The sequence below is a fragment of the Geotrypetes seraphini genome, chromosome 5 (assembly GCF_902459505.1).
Source record: "Geotrypetes seraphini chromosome 5, aGeoSer1.1, whole genome shotgun sequence".
Taxonomy (NCBI): domain Eukaryota; kingdom Metazoa; phylum Chordata; class Amphibia; order Gymnophiona; family Dermophiidae; genus Geotrypetes; species Geotrypetes seraphini.
Window position 1 is genome coordinate 176,868,420 of NC_047088.1, and position 20,636 is coordinate 176,889,055.

Sequence of the window (20,636 nt, forward strand, 5' to 3'; positions counted from 1 at the left end):
CGGGGCCAATGGTTGTAACGAGGGCACTGGGCCCGTACTGATTGATCCTTTTATTCATCTTGTTTTCTTTAATTTCTTTTATCTTGGGAAGCACATTTTTCTTTATCACCTCCAGGGTTATTTAAGGACAGATCATCACCATTAATACCAATTCTTTATAGTTTGGATTATCGTTATTGGTATTTATATTTACATTCTGTTTTATTCTAAACATTCTTAGGTGTCTATATTCGAGGTTTGTTCCTGGATGGAGCACGCTGGGACCGAAAAGCTAAAAAACTAGGGGAATCTTATCCCAAGATCCTTTATGATACAGTACCTGTGGTTAGTATATTCTTTGTGACTTATTTGTAAAGGTAAAATTCATCATTTCATCATGCAGTGCCTATAAATCTCTAATAAATCCCATCTTTTCACTGCCCCTGATCTTCATCTACAATAACATCCCTGCAGTACAGATGACTTTACATTCAAGCAGTTGTTTCTGGAATGCCTGCACAGTGGCTGTTCCTTGGTTTCCAGTTCATGATGTTCTAGATGTAGCTTCCCCCAGAGATGGAGTTATATGTCTGATTTATTTGTATTCAGAGAAATCAGTGTTGCTTACTTGTAACAGAGGTTCTCCATAGACAGTATGGGAATGCAGCCATATAGCTTGGTAATGACATTAATGGAGCCTATGTACAAAAACTCTCCTGTAGCTCACAAAAGTCTTTTGCACTTATTTTGAGCCTGTTTAGGGGGGTCCCACACTGCCACCAGGCCCTTCCCTTTTTAAGTTGCTTCATGTTATGTTATACCAGGATTTCTGTTCCATCACAAACTTATCAGTTTAGGGTGAATACCAAAATAGCAAGAAGTCAGACTAATTTGTCCAAAAATCCTCTATAATAAAACCCTAAGCGTGCATACGCACATACGCCATGATCCCTGACTCCGTGGTGCGTGATTCTGTCAGACATGCGCAGAAGGGTTTCCCCATCGCCCTCCTTCAGCGACGCTGGCTTCATCAACTGCGCATGCAGAGGCACCTTAACCACAGAGGCGGCGACCACTCCCCCCCCTCCCTCCATCTAACACAGGTCCCCCAGGTTTGGCCGCAGCCCGCGGTCTGACCGGTTCCCTTACTGACGTTATTCTTGAGTCCGCTGCCACCACCACGGCTCCTATCACGAGCTGCACCTGTGTCAGAAGCCTCCCTGACGTCACGTCAGAGAGGCTTCCGACGCAACGAGGAATAGAAATTCTGCTAGCCTGCTGCACAGGGAAAGGGAGGGGAATGCTGCTGCTGCACAGGGGTGTGTGTGTGTGTGTGGGAATGCTGCTGCTGCACAGGGAAGTGGGGGAGAGGGAAAGGGGGCCAGGGAGCAATCTTGGTTTGCTTTGAGGGGGGGGGGGGACAGAAGGGAGCCATGGAGACAGAAAGACAGGCAGGCAGCGCACGAGAACAAAAGACAGACAAACAGAAAGACAGCAGGCAGGGAGACAGAAAGACGGTCCAGAGAGAGACAGAAAGACAAAGGGGGCCAGGGAGAGAGACAGACAGCGGGAGAGAGAGAGATAGAAAGATAGACAGTAGGAGGGGGGGAGACACACAAAAAGAAAGACATATTCTAGCACCCGTTAATGTAACAGGCTTAAACACTAGTTATAACATAAAACAATTAAAAACAGCAAAAATATAAGCTATTATATCTGGCTCTGTCATTTTGAATCATAACCTGATAAACCAAATTTATATAAAAAAGGAATATTTTCAAATATTCCTAAACCTTAGGTAATGACTGGCTCTCACCTCCCAGTCGCATTTATCTTTACAAAGCCGCAGCCGTGGTTCCTGCATGTGGCTCACGGCTAACCCGGCAGCCTGACCCTTTGTGCCTTCCATGGGTGTTTACCTCCTCTGGATGGCTCTCTTCCAGTCATACGTCTCTTCACAAAGCCGTGGCTGCTGGTCCATGCACACGGCTGACCCGGACGCCTTCCCTCTGACGTGAGGGAAGGCTTCTGGGTCAGTCGTGTGCAGCAACTCTGGCCATGGCTTTGCAAAGAGAAGTGAAACTAGGAGGGAGCCAGCCACAGGAGGCATGAATTTAGGATGCAGAACAGAGGGAAAGACAATGAGGGGAGTGTTGGGACATGGAAGGGAAGATTGTATTTGGCAGGAAGAGAGGAAGAAGCGCATTGACACAAGGAGAGGCAGGGTCATATTGGGACACAGAAGGGAGGTAGCACAAGCACAAAGGAAGGAGGGAGGGAGCATGAACTTGGGACATAGGATGAAACAATAGAGTGGGAGATGCTGAGGTGGGGACAATTGTTGGGCATGGGTATTTGAGAGGGAGATGGTGCACATGGGGGACTGAAGAAAGTGGTGAATTGGGAATAGGGAGGGAGAAAGAAATATTGGACATGGTGGTGAGAGAAGCCTGAGGTACAGATGCATGAGGGAGAAATGTTGGATGTGGTGGTGGAGAGGGAACAGTGGGATGGATGAAGAACAAAATTTAAGTGTAAACCTATCTTTTATTTCTAATTAAACTATAGTACTTTGTTTTGAGGACTGTTTCTTTAATGTTTTTATAGGCTGTATACTATACAGGATCCAAGTTACATATAAATTTAATTTAAGAACGGTTTAAAAAACAGAACTTGTTCTTAATCCAAGGACTGCCTTGTACATACATAGGACATCTCACCAACTGGCAAATAGTCAAACATGTGACAGTGCATAAAACTGGAAAGCCCCCACCTCACTGTTGGACTGCTATCTGCATCTTGATATTGGTGATTTCTTTGTCAAGTCATACAATGAAATAGTGTCTTATATACAATTCTCTGCAAGGAATCTATGTAGAATTAGATCAGATTTGGAAGTTACATTATTAGAGTGGGGTAGTTGGGAGGAAGAGGTGAAGATAAGAAAGAGGTTACAGGGAGAAGAGGTATGTCTTTAGTTTTTCCTGAAGTCAAGATATGTAGTGGGTTGTCTTAGTTGTACTGGTAGTTTGTTCCAGATGTGGGGAGCTTGGTATTCAGATAGTCTTAAACATATTTTTTGAGGTGATGGGAGGGGTAGTGTTGTGTTATGCGTAAGTTGAAGAAGGAATGTGGGACTTTGATATCAGATGTTAGTCCCTCAGAGTTTTCTCCAAAGATCGCTTTGTGAACTATGCAGGCTATCCTTCATGCGCCACCTTCCATTGCTGTCTTCGGCACAACCTCCTAGCTCTGTTTCTCCTAAGCGCGATCTCTGGCTCAGCTAATTCTTTCCAACTATGCTGCTGCTCTTATTACAACTCATCTCATTTATCATCTCTCATCAATTACTAAATCCTTTCCCTGCCTCCCCCCTAACATCTAATCTTATGGACACTGAAATTCCCATCTTTTGGGGCCATCGACCCCCCTTCCATGAGCCATGCTTTACCCTCGGCCCAGATGTCTAGAAACCATCCCTATCATCCCATCTCACCTGATGCCCAAAAAATCCAGTACTCACTCCCTGGGCCCCAAAATCAGCCTTTTAAATGTATGTTCTATAAAAAAAACAAGGTCAGAGTCTATATTGGCCTTCAAAAATATAGGAAAATTATTTCAGAGTGAAGCTAATAACTAGAGTTGATAGATGCTGCACTCATTCATACCATCAAAAAAGTTTTCTCTCATATAATTCATCAATAGATACACACTTAGAATATAGTGAATAAATATCTGAAGTGCAAAATACTTTTTGATGACCTCAGCGGCTACACTCCAGCATCATATTTCATGTAAAGCTGGAGTTATACCTTAGCCAGCCTTATCATTGGTCATTCTTCTACTATCTTATAAATAAATAAATTCTTACTGAAAATCTTAAAGCCGAAAGTGACTTATCTTATACAAAAAGCTTGGAGCTCCCAAAAAAGTTTTCTCTCGTATAATTCATCAATAGATACAAACTTAGAATATCTATATAATAAAACCATAGGCGGCGCATGCGCAGTCTTATCAGCGTGCTTCCGTGATCCGTATGTCCGTGGCCGCCAAGACTGCAGCATGCCCCGCTCTTTCTACGGCCCCACGCGACACTTCACTACATTTTCGCCAGAGCGGTTTGCCAAGATAGGGGAAGCTGAACAGCTCACTCCCGCCTCTGCTCGACTTCCTGTTCACAACCCCCCCCCCCCAAACAACCGCATAGGAAAAACTCACTCACTCCCTGCTCTCCTGCCACGGCGGTTTCTCCACATAGGGAAAAAATCAATCAATGCTTCCTCTACTCGGCACGGCGCTTTACCCGGCAAACATTGAATAAAAGGTTGCTTCCCCCTGCCGTATGTCCGTGGCCGCCAAGACTGCAGCATGCCCCGCTCTTTCTACGGCCCCACGCGGCACTTCACTCCATTTTCGCCAGAGCGGTTTGCCCAGATAGGGGAAGCTGAACAGCTCACTCACGCCTCTGCTCTACTTCCTGTTCAAACCCCCCCCCCCCCAACAAACGCAAAGGAAAAACTCACTCCCTGCTCTCCTGCCACGGCGTTTGCTTCCTCTACTCGGCACGGCGCTTTACCCGGTTGCCTCCCCCTGCCGCTCTGAATACCTGACCGGCTAACTTTAAACCCGCGGCTGGCAGCGGATGGCGGGAGGAGGGCTCATGGTCCTGCCGCCGCTGGCGCTCCTGTTCACAGCACGTCGCCGACTCCCCCCCTTCCCGCAACAATCGCTACCGCTCCTGTTCAAAGCGGCCTGCTGAGGTTCGCGGCCGGCTGTAACGAACCTCACAGGTCGCTCTCCACATGGTAGCACGTTCCCTCTGACGCGATCGCGTCAGAGGGAACATGCTACTGAGTTGGAGAGCGGCCTGCGAGGTTCGTTACAGCCGGCCGCGAACCTCAGCAGGCCGCTTTGAACAGGAGGATCAGCCACCATGGGGATCGTGAGAAGAGCCGCCGAAAAAAAAAACCTTCAGCCTGCAGCAGGCCAGCACGCGGGAAGGGAAGGGGGAGGGGCCGAACGGAGCAGGGCAGCTCACGGTAAGAGAAGGGAATAGGAGGTGGGGGAAATGATTCTACTGCTTCAGCAGGGATCTGGAGGGGAAGGGAAATATCACTGCTGCTTCTGTAAAGGAAAGTGGTGGTGGGGGGGGAGAGAAGGGAATGGGGGGTGGGTGGGGAAAAATGCTGCTACTACTTCACAGGGATCTGGAGGGGAAGGGAAATATCACTGCTGCTTCTGCAAAGGAAAGGGGGGGGGGGAGAGAGACAGAAAGAAATACAGACAGACAAAGGAGGCTAGGGAGAGAGACAGATAGAAATAAAGACAGACAGGGGACCAGAGAGAGACAGAAAGAAAGACAGACAGACAAAGGGTGCCAGGGAGAGAGAGAGAAAAATTGCAGGAGGGAGAGAGACAGAAAGAAAGAAAGGAAGAAAGAGACAGGAGCAGGGAGAGAGACATAAATAAAGAAAGACAGCCAGCCATATATTCTAGCACTCGTTAATGTAACGGGCTTAAACACTAGTAGTGAATAAATATCTGAAGTGCAAAATACTTTTTGATGACTTCAGCCCCAAGCTTTTTGTATAAGATAAGTCACTTTGGAGTGTAGCCACTGAGGTCATCAAAAATCAAAAAGCATTTTGCACTTCAGATATTTATTCACTATATTCTAAGTGTGTATCTATTGATGAATTATATGAGAAAACTTTTTTGATGGTATGAACGAGTGCAGCATCTATCAACTCTTGCTCTAAAAACAAACCTTCTCATACTTGACCTTATCCTCCAACATAATCTTCAAATCCTCTGTTTAACCAAAATCTGGCTAGCTGAAGGAGAAGAGGCTTATATTAATCAAGCTTGTCCCAACAATTACCAATCCAAATCACAATGTCATACAAATAAGAAGGGTGAAGGCTTAGCAGTCATCTATCACTCCACTTTTCTTAATTCATAACCTCATCCCTACAAAACCATTCTCAAGTCGAAACCTTACAATTCATGCTTTCCAGTCATACACCACTAAACTTCCAACTTCTCTACCTTCACCTCCCAATCACCTAAGCCTCGCTCTCGCTAGTCCTATCAACAATCGTAGACTTCTGTATTTCCCATCACAACCCCATCATCCTTGGGGATTTCAATATACCAAGCAACCCTAATACCTCATATTTTCTAACCTTAATTTTAGATATTTCCTTAATTCCTCTTATCTCATTCCCCACATACATAGCAGGTCACACCATTGACATGATATTCGGTCCTACACCCCTGGCACATATATTCAGCAATCTTACCCTCTTCCTGGATCTGACTATTCATTAATCACCCTTCATCTCCTACTACCTGCTGACAACGCTCAATCTCACCAACATATACCTATCATTACAGAGACTATAGCAAAATCACTCTATTCACAATCCAGAATACCCTGAATCTGGATCTCAAAGAATTCGCAAATTTAGAAATAGAACAGTCAAACCTGTGGAACAATATGACACATACATGTATCGATACCTTAGCCCAGGGGTGTCCAATGTCGGTCCTCGAGGGCCGCAGTCCAGTCGGATTTTCAGGATTTCCCCAATGAATATACATGAGGTCTATTTGCACGCACTGCTTTCATTGTATGCTAATAGATCTCATGCATATTCATTGGGGAAATCCTGAAAACCCGACTGGATTGCGGCCCTCGAGGACCGACATTGGACACCCCTGCCTTAGCCCCTCCCCAACTAAAAACTTCATCTCTACAGCCCCAAAAGAAACCATGGTTCTCAGAAAAACTAACTCTTCTCCGACACCAACTCCGTTCCTCTGAACATAAATGTGCCGCTCTTGCTCCATGATTACTCTGCAATACAAAGAACAGGTAACCCACTCCAAACTGCAAAAAAAAGAATACTATTCAAAACATATTATGAATGCCCACAACACGTCCACTCTATACGCCATCATCCATTCCCTTTCCCCTTCCCCATACTCAAAAAACCCCATCACCCCCTTCACCAAACTGTCGGCAACTGAACTAGCAGAGTGATATTCAACCCAGTCCTCGGGGACCACCTGGCCAGTCCGGTTTTCAGGATATCCACAATGAATATGAATGACAGAGATTTTGACAACCCAACTGGCCAGGTGGTTCCTGAGGACTGGATTGAATACCACTGCACTAGCAAGACCATTTTGACAAAAAAAATCCAAACCATCCGAGCAAACTTAGGAAATACTCCTAATCAAGAAAACCAACTCTCATTCAGTACTCTCTCTGAATTCCATCTCCCCACATTGGACGAGTTAAATAAATTCATATAGAATACGAACATCTCTAACAACCTTATCGAAACAATGCCACCAATCACTCTAAAAAAACATTTTGTCAATATTAGGCCCTATCCTGCTAGAAATGGCATCCAAAAGTCTTTCCACCCATACTGTCCCCAAATCATGGAAATCTGCCCTAGTATTCCCTAAACTAAAAAACCCCAAACCTACAAGAGGACCAATGCACCAACTATTGGTCAACTGCCAATCTGCCATTCTTTGCCAAGCTCACAGAAAAAATAATATTCAATCAACTTTCTGACTTCTATGAAAAAACAAACGCCCTCCGTCCAAACCAAACAGGTTTTTGTGTACATCATTCCACTTAATTATCTTTACTCGGTCTCATTACAACTATTCATTACCACTGTGACCACTGCAAATCAGCTCTCTTGATATCGCTTGATCTATCAGCAGCATTCGATACAATCGATCACGATCTTCTCTTAAACCGTCTCAGAAATAGTGGAATCTTAGGATCACCACTTCATTGGTTCTCCTCCTACTTTACTGACTGGAACTTTACAGTAAGCTCCAATGGATCATCTTCGACATATGGAGTCCCACAGGGCTCAATTCTCTCTCCACTGCTTTTTAACATCTTGTTAGCCCCATTATTGACTCTAGCCCAATCTATTGGATTTACCATCTTCACTTATGCTGATGATATCCAACTACTGCATCCCATCAACCCCACAATCATTACTGAAATACAGGATAAAAATACCAAATTGGACAAAATCAGCACTTGACTCAGAAACAATAAACTATCTTTAAAGTCGCAAAATCAAGAGGCATACTATTCCCAGCCAATAACAAAGAAAACTTGAAAGGACCAATATGTAAAATCCTAGGAGTCATCCTAGATAAAGATCTAAATTACCACGATCAAATCAGCGCATTAACTCAAAAATGCTTTTATAAACTGAGACTAATTTGCTCAATCACATCCATCCTCGAGCCCTCCTCCATACACATTCTGATTCACTCTTTGATCATTTTGCACATCGACTACTGCAATTCACTATATCATGGCATCACACAAGACTACAGCAAAACCCCCAAGAAAAAATAAATCCTTGAAAGACACCAAGATATGAACTGGGCGTGCCCTAGCGCATTGCAGACAAGTTGACTCCCTAGTCAAACCTCAAATTTAAATTTTTGAAATGAGGAGCACCCTCACCGTGGGTTTGAAAGCTTTAAAGAGCAGCTCAATAAAGAAGCTCTAATGCTTGGAAAAGCAAAAGCCAGCAAATGCCGAGCATAATTACTACTCCCGCTGGCCGCACACCATAATCTGGATGCTCCTGTGTGTTTAAAGTACAAACAATGTGCAGTAAATAAATATGTATAGGTGGAAGACAAAAAGTCCACTGTCCTGCAATGTCCCGAAAGCCAAACCTACTGACCCAAGCAGGAGATAAAAAAATTAGTCACTTGTCCCTCCAATTACTTAGCTGAATAAAGGTGCTATAGTCAAATAGTAACAAGGAGAGTCCAGTTTCTTTTCAGTCAAAGACAAAAGTTAAAGTGCAGTCCTCTTTCAACACGGCTCCTCAGGAACCGAACAAGCCAACACAACTGTAGGTCAGAGTAATTTCAGGCAGGCAAGGCAAAAGGGGGCAATTTAACTTTTGTCTTTGACTGCAATTTAACTAACTAATTCAAAATACTGCCATCAAACGCATACATAAGGCAAAGAAATGCAACCACGTCACTCCGTGAAGCACACTGGCTACCGGTATCTCATCGAATGACATACAAGATACTATTACCGTATTTACCTTCAAAATTAAACTCATCCATTCCCCAGCCTTTTTAGATAAAAATCTCATTCCCTACGCCCACACACTGGCCTTATAACCAAAATTTGCTGACTATTCCCCCAATTAAGGAGCTCTATTATACTCGCAATACCATATTCTCTGCCACAATGCCTACACTCTGGAACACACTCCCGTCTGACCTTCGATTTGAAGACTGTCTTGATAAACTTAAGAGCAAACTCAAAACATTCCTATTCCGGGATGTCTATCAAATATGAGATAGGACCTTTTCCCCAGACAACTCCACTAAAGACCAATGACAAAAGAAATCCACTTTTAAGAAGCGACTCCCTTTCACCCTTTATTTACCTCCCCTTAACTTCCTTTAAAATTTTTTTTTACTTCGATGTATTTTACATAGCTTAACCCCAGTACCTTTCGTACCAAGTCTGTCTATGTATTGTTAGTCATTTCTTATTTCTTAGCAAATGACCCCTTTTTCTTTTAAAAATTTATTTTTCCAGATATTTGATGATGGTCAGTATATCAAACACAGAACAAACTTGGAAACTATTTTGAAATGTATTCTCTTGTTCATCAGTAGCTAATGGAGTTGTTCCAGTAGTGGACTTCCCTTTCGCATTGATTCTTTTTTAGGATTAGTCTTGTGGCTGTGTTTTGTTTTAGTTGGAGTCTCTTTCACTCTTTTTCTGTAATGACCCCATATAGTGAGATGCAGTAGTCCAAGTGGGGTATTAGGACAGATTATGCTACTGTCCTGAAGCTGGTCTCTGTTAGGACTACTCAGCTGTTTAAAGAAGAATTTTTTCACTGGAGATGTGATATGAATGTTGAAGGTTAGGTTTGAGCTTAACCTTGAGTTTAGTGTGACTCCCAGTACTTTGGAGGAATTTTCTATCTTTAGCCTCTCACCTGTGGATAGTTCTACTTCTGTGCTCAGTAATGAATTATAATCTCCAAACTATATTTTTGTTTTAGATTTGTTTAGTTTCAGGAAGTTATTCACCGTCCATGTACTTAGGTCATCAATAGTGGTTTTCAGGTACTCATGGGTGCTAGCGAAGGATCCTTTGGCTATACAGAGAATGAAGATATCATCTTGTAGAAGATATCATCATGTAGAAGACATGAGCCTGGGTTAAGAGTATGTTATTTCCCAGTGGTCCTAGATAGACATTGAATAGTGCATGTGATACTGGTGAGCCTTGGGGATCACCACAATTGGCCTTCCATGATTGGGATCTTTTGTCTTCCTTCTAGACTTCATTTGTTCTATTTCTATGAGAACTATTTAACACTACCCCTTGTACTCCTATTTCTTTTGCGTAAAAGAAAGTGTCTACTGCATCAAATGCAGTTATTAAAGAATGGGAATATGCATACTAGATATTAAAGAATGGGAATATGCATACTAGATTCCCTAAGATTGCTAGTTATATGTTAGGCTATGCTAATATTTAGTTTTTATTTTGCAGTTATTGACAGAGGGGAAACCTATGGATCTAGAAGTCTATTTCTAAGATCTAATTACTTTTATAACCTTCTAATTGGTTCAAGGGCTTATAATCAGAGATCAGGCTAGGGATAGGTAGAAGTCGGGGTGGGAAGGTGGGAATTAAAAGCTAAACTGTTGCTGACTGTGCTTCGTAGCTGTGTTTTATACCAATATTAGAGCAATTTTAAAATGGGGACAGGAAGCTGTAGCAGAGAAAAAGTTTCTGGGGCCGCTGAAGGCAACGTGTTTGACTGCAACACTGGAAACAAAAAAAGTATTGGATCCCATACTTTTTGGGGGGGAGGGAAAGGAGAAAATGTCAAACCTCTGTGGCAAGAAAGATGGAGAGGAAAGGTAGAGAGGGAGATGGTGCACATGGATGGAGAGGAGGGGAAGACATGGCAAAGTAGATTGATAAGGAAGCAGAAAAATGGAAGAAAGTTGAATGTTAAAAGTTAGGGCTCCTTTTACAAAATGCTTACCAGTTAAGATCTATCTCTGTAAGTTCTCTCACAGCACCTCTTCTGGACCTCTGTGTTTCTTTTCCTTACCTTTGCAATTAATGACAGCATTTTGGCTTTCCTCTTGGTCTGCTTTATAGGAAACATGTTTATTTTTATTATTATAGTGCTCTGATGCTAAGATTGAAGAGGCCGTCACTTGAGAAGAGGTGCATTTTTTAGTTCATGGATGGGCAGGAAGTGAAAAAAGTTCAAAGTCTGGGGTAGGGGGATTGGATTTGGGCAGGGGTACCAGTGCTGGGAAACCTCTGCTGATACCTTATGCCTTTGCTAGCAAGGGAACTGCTTCTGGCAAAGCAACTGATGACGCAGACTTGATGATTTTCTGCAATTTGTATATGGATAGCCCTCACGTCAGGTAAACAAGTCTACTTTCTCTGTTGACAAGCAGGATGAAATCAGCCACACCAATAGTAAATCCCAAGCTGAGGGTTAGAATATGGTTTTGGGAACACCACGGGCATTATAAGTGCATTGCAGGAATTTGTGGGTGTCTGGAGAAATTATTCTGCTAATAAAGAGGGTGTGCCACTACTAGGGCATGAAGTTTACCCACTCATTGAACGGATGCCAAAATCACTTTCCATGTTAGACACTTCAGATCTGTAGAAATACGAATGGAAGGAGGAGGGAAGCTTCATAAGATGAGTAAGAACCACATTTATATCCCATTTAACTGAAAGCTTCCTGACTACCATTTTTGAAGCATATGGATGTTATGAGATTAGCTTTCGCTCTATGTCTGAGTGGCAAATGAATAGGTTGCTTAAAAGGAAGTCCTGAGAAAGGACAACTGAAGGGGGTCCAAAACTATGATATACCACACCGAGTCGTCTTCTTTTGAAAAAGAGGCAGAGAAGGCTCAAAGAGTGGACTCTTAAGAGGAGAAAAGGGAACTTACAATAGAAGCTACCTGGTAGTATAACAATCTACTTTGAATGAGTGTCCAGATGCAATTTCTTGCTTATCATGGACAAAATGAGACTGAGCAATATCTTGTGCATACTACAAAAAGAGAGAGTTGCCTTCCACAGTTTGGAGACAGCTGAGTCTTTGTTGGCATTGTATGATGTAACTCACTGGTATGGCTTATTTCTTCCTGCTTCTTGATGGAGAATGATGATTTTTGGAAAAAAAAAAAAAAAAAAAAGGTTAACTCCTTGTAAACTGTTTTGGAAAAAAAAGGTATAGAATTTTTAATAAATAAATAAGTTGACTCATCATATAAATTATCACATAGATATAAGAAAAGGATACATTTTTAAAGTCCCATCCCAAGGAAGAGATTTATAAGTTAATTCAAGATATCAGATTTGAACTGGTTTTTAAGGACTGGATGCTGCAATGTATTTTCAGTTTGGTAATCCAAAAATATCTATACTTTCTTACAGATGTGGCTTAAACCTTGTAAGAAGGCAGATATTTCCATACGACCATCTTACCTAGCTCCAGTATATAAGACTAGTGAAAGAAGAGGAACACTGTCCACTACTGGACATTCTACAAACTTTGTAATTGCAATGACACTCCCTTCAGATAAACCTGAAGAACACTGGATAGGGCGTGGAGTAGCACTGTTATGTCAACTTAGCTCATAATCTTAAAACTTTTATAAAATATATTAATGTAGTTCTGCTTAAACTTAAAAATGTGAAAGAATGCTATCTTTATTATTTGAACTATTACCCTGTGGACTTTCTAATCTGTATTAAATATATTTTTAGGTGAAATTTGCACATTTTATTGGTTCTGCAAATATATAGTATCATGTACAACAATTATTTTAAGATAATACCAAAAATAATAGCCATAAAGCTGGAAAGAAAGACCTTGCTCTTTTGAGAATTTTATTTGCTCTTTTCCTTATTTACAAGGAACATAACTGTGTACATAAAATGAACACAACAGTGTTGACAATGAACAAAATAGCCATTGATCATCTTTAGCATTATAAAATTAAAAAATGGTTTTGTTTCAACACAAAATGGCTTAAAAATCTCAGCAGGTATCATCTTGCTTAAATCAAGGACCATAATCACATTTAAGCAACAGACTCATTGGTAATGGGGAAAAAAAAGTCACAATGCATCTAGATACTATCTTCTAGTCATAATCACAGCTGATTGATCTGCAATGTGATATGCACCAAAACCTCAATGGATGTCACACAGTGACAGCATTGTAATGCAGGTAACATTTAAGAGCTCCAACACGGAGAAGTTGAACAAGACTCTGGTTTCAAGCTGAATGGAATGTTGGAACCAAGTACAAATGATGTAGAATTTCAGATTGTCTGTAACAAGATGTAAAAATATTTCATGTCTGAATACTGATAAAACTTACATTAGCAGCTGCTTATAATGAAAAAGGAGCAGTAAAACAAAAGAAAAGATATTGTACAGACAACAATAATTAAACTTAGTTTTGTTATTTGGTTTGGTACAAAAAAAGTCTTATGAATTACTGAATCATCTTTTGTATTCTGGAAAATAAATGTATATGATCACCAAACACATTCAACATAAGTTGCTACAGTATTTGTAATGGATAGGAACCCAGCTAGTCAGATTTTGATATTTGCAGTGGAGACAGTATGGGGAAAATTCTATAAGAGCTGTCTAAAATAATAGGCACCTAACTTAATTAATAATTAAGTTTCCATTATGAGCTTTAACAAGCTCACAATTGAAAAGAAAAAATTGAGATAGGCGCCTATCCTCTTAAGTGCAATTCAATAAAAGATAGGCGCCTATCACCAAAGTAGGTGTGCTTAAGCGTGAAGTATGACTTAGGAACCACTAGGCGTGATTCCCTAAAGGACTTAGGTGCCAATAAAGTAGGCCTTTAAAACCCTGTCTTATATTACAATCACCTAAATTTTATGATAGGCGCTGCTAAGCACGATTCTGTAATGGGCGCCTAAGTGTGATTGACATCCAATAGGCACCTATCTTTTTTAGGAGCCCATTACAGAATCTGGCCATATATACATATTCACTACAAATATCCAGAACACTTCACTGACTGGAAGTTCCCCATGTTAAGTTTGAAAAACTTTGTTCTAGAACTAAATATAGATTTGAACAAGACAAAATGATGAATTCAATGGGATAAAGTGTCAAGTTAAAAATATGAACAGAAAATCTTGTCAGTAGGGAAAAGCTAACTAATTTACATCTAACCTATAGATACAAGACTTTTGATAGTGCTTCAAGATCAAGATAGTGGCAGACACCTACACATACATTTACAATGGAATAATTTCTTTACAACACACAAGTTATCTTGAAAAATAAAGAATGGTTCGCAATGTCTTAATTAAGGTGTCAGAAACTTGTCCAAATAAATGGAAACTTGTCCAAATAAATGAATTAAAATATTTGGCCCTTGTTTTGAAGATACTCCACATTTTAAAGCAGCTGAACTGGCTACTAAGTGGGCTAAAAGAGCATGGATCAAAAGTACAATTATCTTTCCAAATTAAGATCTAAGAAAGAACTGTGGAACTGAATGTAAATAAAATGTGGTTTCCATATTGATAATATTTCTATACTTTACAATGTCATGGACAGCAGGATGAACAGGGCTTGCAATTCTCACAAATTATTTCTCATGTTAACTTTAACAAATGGCAAATTACAAGAAAGTCTTGCTATCTAATAAACAATAATGCAAACTGACACCAAACAATAGTAAACCAATATAGCAAGCAAAGGCCTGGTAATCTGTTTACTTCTTTATATGCAAGTATGTAAAAGCACATTCCTCAAACCCTTTGCTGGCATGACTCGGGATTCTACAAGACACATCTAATTGCCGAGACTCATATATACACAAAACACTGGGTGATAAAAGTTTCAATCATTACATGAGCTGGATCATATTATAGGGATTTTTTTCTTGTAAACAATTCACTAGTACTACATAAATATGTAATGGTTGTCATCTTTTGTACTTGCATTCAGCATGGCATTTAGATGGTCTTGTAAAGAGAAAAAATGTTCTCTGATGTAATAATGGTTTATGTGTTGGATCAATAAAGTCCATAACATAGATCATTAGGGTAAAGACAACAGTTAACAGTATACAAAAAATGTTTTAACCATCATGTACTTTGAGTTGCAAGCAGCATATGGCATTTCATATTGTCAAAACCAAGACATGGCTGTGCTGATGACTTTACACCAGGATTTTATCTTTTGACACAAACCTGCTGGCCTCAAGTGATAAGTTCAATTTAATGAATAGTTATCTGACTATATTAAAAAAAAACCCTTGAGGACAGTTTAACCATTTTTCTTTTGATATAAGTATTTGTAGGTGATTTGTAAAAGTCCTTCTTTCAATGTCACTTTTGCCACTTTTCAAGTACTACTTACCCCTTGAACTTTGTAGGCACTATACAAGTACCAGACATATCCTAGTATAGTTAGAAAAACAGTTGTAAGCAGTGCAAGCCACTTTGTGAGCAATGTGCACATGACAAAGCAGACTCTGAGACATATAAGTAACAATATTTAACCACAGTGTGTATCAGACATGGTCAAAACTGGATGTCAAATACAATTTTATCTTCATACAGAGCAATCACTAGCATAATGGCAAATCCCAAAAGCAAGCCCAAGTTTTGGAGAATGAATTGGCCCATTGGACAATATCCATATTCTTCATTTCCACCATCACCATGCAGCATTTCTGGAAGCTGAAAGGATCAAATAAAAATGTTCAAGACTGATAAGTACTAGGTGTCACTGACATTTAGGGCTCCTTTTACTAAGCTGCGTTAGCATTTTTAGCACACGCAAATTTTCAGTGTGCGCTAAACCCGTGCTACGTGGCTAGAACTAACGGCAGCTCAATGCTGACATTAAGGTCTAGCGCGAGCGGCAATTTAGCACGCGCTATTCCACGTGTTAAAGCCCTAACGCGGCTTAGTGATTCTCCTGAAGCCAGATTTTTTTAAGAGCTGGTATAAATTTTTCCCTCAGTGACAAAAATAAATACAGTATATACAAGCTGAATATCTAAAAATGATATAGAACCACCAGAAAGATATTCACAAAACAAAACAAACTCGAGATTATATAGACAGGGCTTCCTAGAAATTACAGAGAAAAGACCTCATTATTTTCCAGGAAATATCATCACCTGGAAAAACTCTATGACAGTTATACAGCTGCCATAGGAAAACACATCCTTGGTCTAGAAAAATTCCGTTTAAAGTATCAGTTTCTCAAAAACTTATCTGTATCAATTTTCTTATAAGAATAGGAAACCAGCACTTATCTTATAGCACTTATAGAATTCCCGACAAGGCCTTGTTTCGCGTTATTGCTGCATCAGGGGAAATTATTTGAAGTGGTAGCTTGTTTTTTCAATAATTTCCCCTGATGCAGCAATAACGCGAAACAGGGCCTTGTCGGGAATTCTATATTGTTTGCTCTTGTGCATTACAACTATAGCAGCACTGGGAGACTAGTATCAGAAACTGCAGAGATTTTTTTTCCAATACCAGAGGAAAGAGTGTCTCTAATAAGATAAGTGCTGGTTTCCTAGTCTTATAAGAAAATTAATACAGATAAGTTTTTGAGAAACTGATAATTTAAACAGAGTTTTTCTAGACCAAGGATGTGTTTTCCTATGGCAGCTGTATAACTGTCATAGAGTTTTTCCAGGTGATGATATTCCCTGGAAAATACTGAGGTCTTTTCTCCGTAATTTCTAGGAAGCCCTGTCTATATAATCTCTGGTTTGTTTTGTTTTGTGAATATCTTTCTGGCAGTTCTATATAAATTTTTCCCTACTATGCACTGGAGATGCTCATCAGTCAGGTTTTTAGGACTGATATAATGAATATGCATGAGATTGGAGTCCCATTATCTGTAAACCTAAGCATGCAGATATATCTTCATTGTAATAATCCTAAAACCTTAACTGACTGGGCATGTATGTTTCCAGGACAAGACTGGGAAACAGTGACCTACAGAATGCAGGAGGAAGCAATTAAAGAGAAAACAAATTCAGCTTAAATGACCATATACAATTTTATAATTACAGTCAAACCTCAGTTTGCGAGTAACATGGTTTGCAAGTATTTTGCAAGATGAGCAAAACACTAGCAAATTTTAACTCGCAAGACGAGCACCGTCCCGATAAACGAGCACGTACGTGCGCGTCACATGTAAGAATGCACAACGTTGATGAGCTCTCTGTGCCACGCTCATCGACATGCGTGTTTATATGTAACGTGTGTGTATGTGATAGTTTAGCAGGACGGCGTTCATCTATCTAAGACAGTGATTACAATATTTGTGAAAAGGGTGGGTGGGGGAGAGAGTTAATTTATGTATTTAAGATGATATATAGAAAGAATTTCAAGTGATGTATATGATTCAATTGATGTAATATTGTGTTCTTGATGTAAGATGAAAAAATGAATAAAGAATTGGAAAAAAATAAAAAAAACAGTTAAAGGAAAGATTTATAAACTATAAAGAGTTTTACCTTATGCAAAATTGTCATTAACTATTTTTTCTGTGGCCCTCACATTTAAAGTTTAATATCTTTCCTTTCTCAAAACTGACACATTTCAATCACTACATTGAAAATAAAATCATTTTCCCTACCTTTGTTGGTTGGTGACTTTATTTTTCTATGCTTTTAACTATGTTTCCAGGGCCTTCTTGTCCTTTGACTTTTTTTCTCTCCGTCTTCACTTTCTGCCTTGCATCCATCTTTAATAAATAGGAGACTGACTATGTAGATACTATGTACCAGTGGGAAGAGAGCAAATGACTCCTAAAAATGCTCAGAGAAGTGAAACTCTGAAGGGGAGGTGGATACCTTCCCTTGGGGCAAGAGTTTACCGTCCAGTCATTGCATTTTACTTTACAGAACTTCACTTTCTAGCCACTGGTAAAATTGTGAACAGTTTAAATAATTTATAAATTGACAAAAAATTGTTCAAAAAATTATACAAAAAGACTCTTGCTCATTGGAAACTATACACTTATCTGTGCAAGCTTTTTAAAGTTTTGTGGTTGTACAGGCTCTTAGGGGTCTCTTGGGGCAAGAGTTTACCGTCCAGTCATTGCATTTTACTTTACAGAACTTCACTTTCTAGCCACTGGTAAAATTGTGAACAGTTTAAATAATTTATAAATTGACAAAAAATTGTTCAAAAAATTATACAAAAAGACTCTTGCTCATTGGAAACTATACACTTATCTGTGCAAGCTTTTTAAAGTTTTGTGGTTGTACAGGCTCTTAGACCCCTAAGAGCCTGTACAACCACAAAACTTTAAAAAGCTTGCACAGATAAGTGTATAGTTTCCAATGAGCAAGAGTCTTTTTGTATAATTTTTTGAACAATTTTTTGTCAATGTATAAATTATTTAAACTGTTCACAATTTTACCAGTGGCTAGAAAGTGAAGTTCTGTAAAGTAAAATGCAATGACTGGACGGTAAACTCTTGCCCCAAGAGACCCCTAAGAGCCTGTACAACCACAAAACTTTAAAAAGCTTGCACAGATAAGTGTATAGTTTCCAATGAGCAAGAGTCTTTTTGTATAATTTTTTGAACAATTTTTTGTCAATTTATAAATTATTTAAACTGTTCACAATTTTACCAGTGGCTAGAAAGTGAAGTTCTGTAAAGTAAAATGCAATGACTGGACGGTAAACTCTTGCCCCAAGGGAAGGTATCCACCTCCCCTTCAGAGTTTCACTTCTCTGAGCATTTTTAGGAGTCATTTGCTCTCTTCCCACTGGTACATAGTATCTACATAGTCAGTCTCCTATTTATTATTTCATTCAATTTACTGACTAGTATTCACATATGAGTCCCTGTATGTTTTTCTAACGAAGTTGCATCCATCTTTAGCATTAACTTAATATCAATTTTTCTGCTTTCTTTTCAAAATCTACGTTTCCATATCTTTCTTTCTATATGTCTGTCTTTCTCTCTCTCTCTGTGCCCGCTTTCTTTCTTTTTTTCTTTCTCCATGCCCGCCATTTCTTTCTGTCTTTCTCTCTCCATGCCCCTTTCTGTCTGTGTCCCGTCTCCCTTCTTTCTTTTTGGCTCCCCCTTTCTTTCTTTATTTCTCCCTGCCCTCCCCCAAGCCAACACCATTGGGGAACAGGCCGCCACCGCCGTAATAGGGGAACAGGCCAGCGCCGAGGTCTTAGGTCTCCCTGCTTATCTTCCCCAGCTCGGGGCCGACCAATTCTCACCACCTGACGTCAATTCTGAAATCCGAGAGGAAGTTCCGGGCCAGCCAGGCAGATAAAACCAAGGAGGAACATAATTATACACCAACAGACAAACAAAAGATTTAAACACACATGGGCGCCCCCGATTTTGTTTTTCAGGCTGTTGGCCTATTACTCATTGTAGCATGCTGTGTGCTGGGAGCTGCAACTGCTGAAGCTGCAAACTGATTACAGGAAGAACAAGCCTGGAATCTGGACTGCTGGTATCTTCAGACTGCTTCTTGGGCAAAACAAACCAGCCGGATACCTCAACCACAACTGAACTTTGTGCTTGCAAATCGTGCGGGAAGCAGTCAGCCCTGATCCTGGAAAAACTGCCAAGGAGTTACTGTGCCTGCACTTAAGCCCAATGTGGACAAACCTGGGCTGAGCTTTGCTCCCAAGGGATCGGTCCCTGAGCCCCTGAACTGTAGTGCAGGCTATCCAAGTGGATAGACTGCAAAGCATCCCAGACTCTGAACTCTCCAGAAGCTACATGTGTTCCAAAAATGGGACCTTTTGCAGCACCGAAAATCCTTGGAAATGGTCCAAAAACCAAATTTAAAAAATATACATGAGCAGAGAAGACCAACTCCTACCATCTAGCTTGTACAGAGACAACTGAAGAACTGGACGACAGCCTAGAAGGATGGGAGGTGAAGCAAAAGAATGCTAATGAAGCTCCCTACAGTAATTTTTGAGAGAAGGACTGACTACCCACACTTTCAAGAATGGAGTGTATATCGCACTAGAAGTTTATTATGGGTTTACTACCCTGCAGTATAGTCATAGTCTTCTAGGCAGCTTACAATCTAGTTGGACAGGGCGAAAAGACTTGGGAATAGAAACACCATTGGGAACAAGATTTAGGAAAGTGTTTGTACAATTTGGTAATGTTAAATAATAATACTAACTCTACTTTACTGTTGAAAAGGACCAAAACTACAGAAAGTGCAAATAACAATCTATCTGCAATGGTAGCAAGTGGAGAAAAAAGTCTCGGAATAAAGTGACAGTCATAAACATAAGTAGTATAATGCTATCATAAAATCAATCATTGGCAATGTTAAATAATAGCCAAAGTATTCCTGGGCTAACTGTAAATGCCAGTTTTGAGGTGACTTCAGTGCACTGCATAGGCAATATTTTACTCAAGCACACCTATACAAATCAGGCAGCATAGCTTCCCCCATATGTTTAAAGTACCAAAAGGTGGAAAACATTTTTTTCACTCTTTTGGGCCTGTTCACAGATACAAAATTTTTGGGCCA

General features: G+C 40.2%; 2 protein-coding genes across 8 annotated transcripts in view; one reads left to right on the plus strand and one right to left on the minus strand.

The window, feature by feature from the left end:
- Positions 1–15,194, plus strand: part of DNAH7 (dynein axonemal heavy chain 7) — a 707,015-nt gene extending 691,821 nt beyond the window's left edge. Inside the window, exons 60-61 of the mRNA XM_033944671.1 lie at positions 221–324; positions 12,506–15,194. Coding sequence (XP_033800562.1) covers positions 221–324; positions 12,506–12,712 — 311 coding nt within the window. The 3' untranslated portion in view covers positions 12,713–15,194. The remainder of the gene's footprint in view (positions 1–220; positions 325–12,505) is intronic.
- SLC39A10 (solute carrier family 39 member 10) overlaps positions 12,945–20,636 on the minus strand; it is a 147,399-nt gene continuing 139,707 nt past the window's right edge. For 5 of the 7 annotated variants that reach the window (XM_033944668.1, XM_033944666.1, XM_033944667.1 and 2 more), the window contains exon 10: positions 15,658–15,816. In XM_033944668.1, coding sequence (XP_033800559.1) covers positions 15,658–15,816 — 159 coding nt within the window. Of the gene's footprint in view, positions 15,817–20,636 lie in introns of all 7 variants that reach the window. The other 2 variants (XM_033944670.1, XM_033944664.1) reach the window with 1 other exon arrangement.